At 56.5% G+C, this 6,972-nt stretch overlaps 1 protein-coding gene across 1 annotated transcript in view; it reads right to left on the reverse strand.

The window, feature by feature from the left end:
- Positions 1-597: 597 nt before the first annotated feature.
- The window catches only part of RAB15 (RAB15, member RAS oncogene family), a 25,924-nt gene continuing 19,549 nt past the window's right edge, over positions 598-6,972 (reverse strand). Inside the window, exons 2-7 of the mRNA XM_006142409.2 lie at positions 6,480-6,540; positions 5,614-5,674; positions 5,105-5,182; positions 4,387-4,476; positions 2,406-2,471; positions 598-2,229 (exon numbers count right to left, since the gene is read on the reverse strand). Coding sequence (XP_006142471.1) covers positions 2,071-2,229; positions 2,406-2,471; positions 4,387-4,476; positions 5,105-5,182; positions 5,614-5,674; positions 6,480-6,540 — 515 coding nt within the window. The 3' untranslated portion in view covers positions 598-2,070. The remainder of the gene's footprint in view (positions 2,230-2,405; positions 2,472-4,386; positions 4,477-5,104; positions 5,183-5,613; positions 5,675-6,479; positions 6,541-6,972) is intronic.

Below are 6,972 nucleotides of genomic sequence, written 5' to 3' on the forward strand. Positions count from 1 at the left end.
CGGCCCCCCCCCCCAGCCACTGTCATGGCTTCTTCCTCGAGCCCTCTCCCCCACTTCTGCTTCCTGCTCTCCTTCCCTCCACGTGCTAACCAATCCCGACTACGCCCTGAGCCGCCCTCTCCACCCTCTCCTGCTGGCTGTTCCGTGGTTGGATAAGAATCAAGAGGAAAGGTTTGGTGATGTTATCCCCATCCTCTTTCAGAGAGTGGGGCTCTCATCCGTTGTGTTGTGTGCCCCAGATTTTGGTCCTCAGCTGGCGAATGCTCGTCACCCAGGTCTCTGCTGCAGCTGCAGCTGCAGCTCCAGCCCCAGCTGCGCAGTGCAGCTGACACGCAGCTTACGGACAAGCCTCTCACTAGGCTTCTTCCACCTTGGGAAGGTGGGGAGGAACCCAGCTTGCCTGTACTTTTGTTTTGCTGTAGGGTACATGTGCTCGCCAGAGAGAGAGACATGTAGGGACAGTGAGAAACCACCCCTCAGGGGGTTGGCCATGCTACAATCCCTCTTCCTCCAGTCTCCTCCTGGGATTTTGGGCATGCACGCACATGTGCCCAGCATATTTTTCAGGCCACCGAATCCGGGACTCGAATCATGCACTCAGCCTTATGGGATCTAGCTGCCTTAGCTCCCCCCCACCCCCACCCACTGGCTGGCCTGCCTGCTCTTCCTTTAAAGGGTCTCCTTCAAGCTATTCATGGGCCACATGGGGTTAAAGAAACTTCCTGAACATAGGACTCTGGAGGAGGGCATCTTCTTCCCTCCCCCTGTAGCCACAGTGCAGTTGGCAAACCCTTGCGCCCGCTCAGGAGCTCGAGGGCAAGAGGAACACTGGTTCCTGAGGGCTGAGAACAGCACCAAGCACTCTCACTTAGCACTTTTCTCTCCTCCCACGAAGCCCTTACCCTTCTCCCACTGGGTCTCAGTGAAGCCTGGAGAGCTAAAGGCCAGGTCCGCCTCTGCCAGGGCTCTGGACAACACTCACAGACAGGGCAGGAGGGCCTTCGTGGCCGCATTCCCCTCTGCTTTGCACACTCCGCTGCTCCTGGCCGGCCCTCCCCGTCTTTACCCTGAACTGTAGGAGCCGTCCTTCCTTTCTGGTGCCCCTTTCTGGAGGGCCCGATCGGCCCCAGGGCTCTCCTTGCCCCTGTGGTAGCCTCAGGCCTTGGTCCACAGCTTTGAGTCCAGAAGCCCAGATGGAGAGAAACCGTGTACTCGCTGCATGGGAGGTAGACAATGGAAGTGCCTTTTTACCCCTGCCCCCCATCATCTGTCTTCTCTGAAGCCTCTGCCTCTGAGCTCAGTTCCCCAAGGAGGCAGGCGGGCAGCCAAGCGAGGCCGAAGCTCAGGCGGGGGAGCAGGCAGAGGTAGGACAGCCCAGGCTGGAGGGTCACCAGGCTGGTGTTTCCTTCCTACCTTGATGTGCCACTTTCCCAGGTCATGGGGGAGGCAGGCCCATGGCAGAGAAGGGGTGGTGGGGAGGGGGTAAAGGGGAGGCAGAAGCACCCTGTGGCCTTTGGCCTCCCCACAAAGCAGGGTGGGGATCTCCCCGGAACAGAGGATGGAACATCCCCACAAGCCTGGGCCCGTTCCTTCAGCCGGGGCTAGGAAGGCAGGCAGGGAGGAAAGAGCAGGGCTCTTGGTAGCCACACGCAGGGCACAGGGGAGGGATGAGGGGCTTTGGTACAAAACACACTGGAGGGAGGGGATGGGAGAGAGTGGGCGGGAGAGAAGCAGAGAGGAGACGAGATGCATCGAGAAAGAAGAGCCTGAAAGTGGCCTTGACTCCAGCCCTGGCCATGGTCTGGGAGCTCGGGGCAGCGAGACAGTGCCCACAGCACGCGCTCACAGTGGGCCTGTGGCTGGGGAACCACTCTGGGGCAGGGGCTGGGGCAGAGGCTGCTCTGAGGTGACAGCAGAGCTGTCTCAGGGCCAGGCATGGAGAGTAGCAGCTACTGACACTCAACAGGGTCATCGAAAGAGAGGACGCAGCAGGGCAAAGCCCGGGCTCCCCTCTCTGCTCACAGGCCTCCTGAGGGAAGGGGGATCGTGTGGGTGTCCCTCGCCGGACCCTCAGCACCAGCAGGTCTTTGAAGAGTTCGCTGGGCCCTCAGGTTTGCCCTCCTCCTCCTCCAGCTCAGCCAAGGCCAGCTCATGGCTGGCACGTGTCCGGAGACCCTCCAGCTCCTTCCTATGGGCCTGCAGCACCAGTTCCGTCAGCCGCGTGAAGGACTGGAGATGCAAGGGGCACAGGTTATCTGGTGTCTCCTCCTCCTCCCGGCCACCCTGTTGCTGCCCAAGGTATGAAGTCCCACCTGGTCGTGGCTCCTGTCTGCCACCTCCCTCTCTGGCCTCCCTACTCCCTGGTCTGCACCAGGGACGGGGCCACTGGTCTGCGGTGCTCTCACCTCTTTAATGTTGAGGTTGGTGCAGGCACTTGTTTCGTAGAAGTCCATGCCATACTCCTTAGCCAGCTACGAGAGAAGCACGTGTCTGAAAGTCAGGATGGGAAGGGTGCCCGCGCCACCTGGCACAGACATCCGCTAGTGCACCCACAGACCATGCCACACCATGACGATCTGAGTCGATCACTTCTCAGACAAGGCTGGAGCTCTTGGCTAGACACAGGGTCGCAGAGGCTAGGAGAAGATGCTCCCAAATACCCTCTCCCCGTTCCTCAACTCCCACGCCAACACACATATCATATGCTGGGAGAAACACACCAAAATATTGTGGCCACACGGTCTCTGTGAAAAACAGGGCCAGCCATGGCCTGGTGGTTATGTGAGCTGATCCCACATGGCTGACCATGCAGTTTGAGTCCTGGATATGGTGGCTTGAAGAACATGCCAGGTGCATATGTGTGCGTGCCCTAAATCCCAAGAGGTGAGAGATATGGAGGAGATGGGATTACAGCATGATTATTCCCCATGTGAGGTGCTTTCTCATTTTCCCTTCCTCTGACTCTGTCTCTATCTCTGGTGATCACACACACTCGGCAAAATTTAAAAAAATAAAATAAAAACGTGGGTTTTGGAGTCTACGGACCCAGACTTGAATACCAGTGCTGCCACTTAGGGTTGTAGAACTCTGGACAAGTCACGTACTCCCTCGAAGTCCCTGCTGCATCTTCCGTTAAAGGGGAACGGTGGAGTCTACCTGGCCAGGCTGTGGTATGATTCCGTGGGGTCTCATCCTTGAGAGCACTTGCTTCTCAGCCCAGGGCCACACAGACAGTGCTCCAGCAATACTGCTTTTCTGGTTGGCTGTGCCTCTAACTTTCACATTTTTCAGTGACCATGTATTATTTTTTTAAGAGGTTTTTGCCTTAGGGCACATATGTTCACTGGGGAGATAGACAGAGACAGTGAGAGGGAAAGTGAGAACTCATCCCCTAAGGGAGATGGCCACGCCATAATCTCTTCTCCTCCATTCTCCTCCTGAGATCCTGGGCATGCACATATGCACATGTACCTGGTGTGATTTTCAAGCCACTGGGTCCAGGACTCGAGCTGTGGTCAACCATGAAGGAGCCCAGCGACATAACCACTATGCCGTCCCCAACACACATACCATATGCTGGGAGAAACACACCGAAATGTGAAGGCCATATGCCATCTGCTGGTCCCATGTATTATTATAATTTTAAAAAAAGAATTATTATTTAACTTTATTTATTAACTTTAAAAAAAAAAATTCCCAGAGAGAGAGAGAGAGAAAGTGAGAAAGCAAGCCACCAGGTCCGGGACTCAAACCGCAGTTGACCATGTGAGAGTACAGCGTCCTTGACCACCATGCCTCTTGCCAGCCCTGCCATGTATTATTTTTTATACCCCCAAAACATCAATTTTATTTTAAGTGTCAGTGGAGTGCTACTGACTGAGCAGGGAGAAAGACTCTTGAGGCTCTCAGGGTGGATGACTCGAGACCTTTCCTTCCTGTGCTGTGGGAGGGGGGTTTCCTTCCATGCCTGGATATTCCTTGGTACCATCCTCCTCCTCTCTCTGCCCCAAATACAGGTCCTCATTCCCTCATTTTCCTTCCTATCTCGTTCCAGGCATCAGGGGGACAGAGAGTGAGGGGTGGATGGGACATCCGCTTCCTGGCTGTGTGATGGCGACTGTGCTTGGAACTTGAAATCCGCCCTTGTTACTAACACAGTGACCTTGGAAGCATGGGGCAATCCTGTCTTGGGAGTGTGGCTGCCCATGAGGTCTTTGCTTTGGGATGGACCCCAATGCTGTCCTGAGGACAGAGAGCCAACTCTCCAAGGTGGCTGTGGGTGTGGGGGGTGCTGACTCTGGTAGATGGACCCCTGGGTCCCAGCTCCAGGACTACTCTGGGGGGGGAGCGGCCCCCAGGCAGACCAGGCCAGCTCATTCCACTCACCTGCTGTCCCTGCTCTCTTCCCACCTGCCGCTTCTGCTCCTCGTCGGCCTTGTTCCCTATAAGGATCTTCTGGACACCTTCTGGTGCATACTAGGGACAAAGGACAGAACCGCCATGAGTGCAACCCCTCCCTCCTTTCCCCACTCAGCTCACACTGGCCCCAAACCACCACCGAGCCTAAGAGCCCTAGAGACACGGACACCCGGATGCAGGTGCCGGGCCCCCAAGTACTGTGGCCGACCCTCGGAGGGTCAGGGCACAGCTGAGGGCGGAAGATGCTCTGGGTACATTGGTGCCTGCTAAGTCCCACCCTCATGCTGCAGATGAACCGGGGACCTTGTGAGTTCAGATGGCTTGCCCAAGGTGCCACGGCTACTATGCAGAACCAGAACCTGATCCCCAACCCCTCATCTCCGCCTGGGCTCTGGGTTTTAGGCAGGAAGCTGCTCACAGGGTAGGCTGGGAACTAACTCATTTCTAGGGATGATGTGGCCTTGGAGGACTGGCTGGGTACCGAGCATGAGGGCCTGGAGCTGCGGCTTCTCCCGCAGGCTTGCTCACCCAGGAGTCTTCATCTGGGGCAGTGGAGGGCGAGGTTTCCTAGCAGCATTTGCTTGCCAGCCCTGAGAGCTTCACCCTTCCCTTCCCATCTGGCCCAGCCTTGCCTGCCCCTCTGAGGCAGCCTCCCCACCCCTGCCAGTGAGGCGGCATCTCCTACCTCATCCACATCACTGACCCACTTCATGATGTGCTGGTAGGAGCGCTCGCTGCTAATGTCGTAGACTAAAAATATCCCCTGAGAGAGAGAGAGAGAGAGAAGAGAGAGGTGGGGGAGGTAGAGGCATATGGAGAGAGTGCACAGTCATGGGCCAGAGGCCCTCGGTGCGGGCCTTCACCTCAGCTCCTGTCTAGCACATCGAGGTCCCCTCAGAATCCAGAGAAACCTTTTTCACTCTCAGACCTCTGAGCTGCCACTTCCTGGGCATCACAGAACTCTCTAGGGTAGGGAGGCATCGTGTGCTTTACCTCAGTCTTTGGCCAAGATGGAGGGTGGAAACTAGGGGTGAGGTGGGGACCTGCCTGCAGTGAGTGCCCCATGAATAACTGAGGATGAACAACTGAAAGACCACCCTGAAGTTCCACCCCAGCAGGAGATCCCAGGGCCCTAAGTCAGGGGTCTGAGGCACAGACATCTTCCATTTCTGAACCCTGGAAGTGGTGGCTCACCTGGGCCCGTCGATAGTACTGCTTTGTGATGGTCTGATATCTCTCCTGCCCTGCTGTGTCCCTGCAATAGAAAGCCAGTCCCTCAGAGGAGCAGTGGCCATTGAAGCAGGTGGGAAGGGGAGGAACAGGAGCTGGGAGATCATGTGCTCTTGCAGGAAAAGCTGGGAAGCTGCAGGGTGGAAATTTGGTGATACTTTGACCCCTAAGTGGATCTGAACACACCAGACTCTGCCGCCAGAGGCCTGGTCATCTGTCCTGGCACTAGCAAAGCCAGTGGGGCCATGGCTTCCCCTGATGACTACCTGCACCAGGAGTCACACCATAACTGAGCCTTAGACAGCTCTCTTTTGAATCTGACCAGTGTGGCCAGACTTGATTGGACAGGAGGATGCTCCCAGGCCTAAGTCCCTACTGGACCCGTGACCACAATGCCCAGAGCATTCTGGAATTGGGAGGCAGTTCCAAGCCCAGCGAAGGGTATGAGGCCAAGACCCTTCCGGCGAGAGAGCCACAGCAGCACCCTGTGGCTACATGGGGAACTGCACCATGCCAAACCAAGGAACACTCATCCCAACAGTAGGGTGTAGCCTTCCCTCCTCCCAATCTCTCCACAGAGTGGTCCAGCCCAAGGGTACGCCTAGCTAAGATAGACCCATGATGGTTAGTCTGCCAGTTCCTCCTAACCCCTGCCCTGTGTGGGCAATCCCATATGCTTTCTGTGACAGAGATCAGAGAGGAAGGCTAGCGGGTGCTGAGACCAGCTCTCAAGGCTTCTCTCCATCACAGAGGTGATCCGGCAGGAGGCCGAGGGGTTTCGCATATGCCAAGGAGCAGCCAGGGGCCTCTCCTGTGCCTGTCCAGCTCACCAGATCTGTATCCGCACTTTGATGCCGTCCACCTCTATGGTCTTCATCTTAAAGTCCACGCCTGGAAAGGAAGCGAGTCAGAGTCAGGAAGCGCTGAAGCTGAGAGCCCAAGGGAGAGGTGCGGGCCACTGCCTTCGGGTTGAAGCCGGCAGAGATGGCACAGGGTCAGGACCCTCTCTAACCATAACTGACCCAAGGAGGTGTCTGCAGCCTTGAATGGGGCCTCCCTTCCTCCCCGAGTTGAACACTGCCAGCAGTAGAGGGCTTGGGGCAGGGGGGTCACAGGAGGAGGCAGAGTGAGTGTGGGGGAATCTGCTTTGTCACTGCCTCCCATAGCCCCCAAACACGCCTCATTCTACTTACCACAAAGCCTTCCTACTCACACCCCTGCAGAGAATGTTTGTATTTATCCTTCCTGAAATGCTAATTTCTACAAATAGTAATCCACCTCATTTGCTCATCCCTCCCCCCCCCCCCCCCCCTTCTTAATAAT

The sequence above is a fragment of the Tupaia chinensis genome, unplaced genomic scaffold (assembly GCF_000334495.1).
Source record: "Tupaia chinensis unplaced genomic scaffold, TupChi_1.0 Scaffold000075_1, whole genome shotgun sequence".
Lineage (NCBI taxonomy): Eukaryota > Metazoa > Chordata > Mammalia > Scandentia > Tupaiidae > Tupaia > Tupaia belangeri.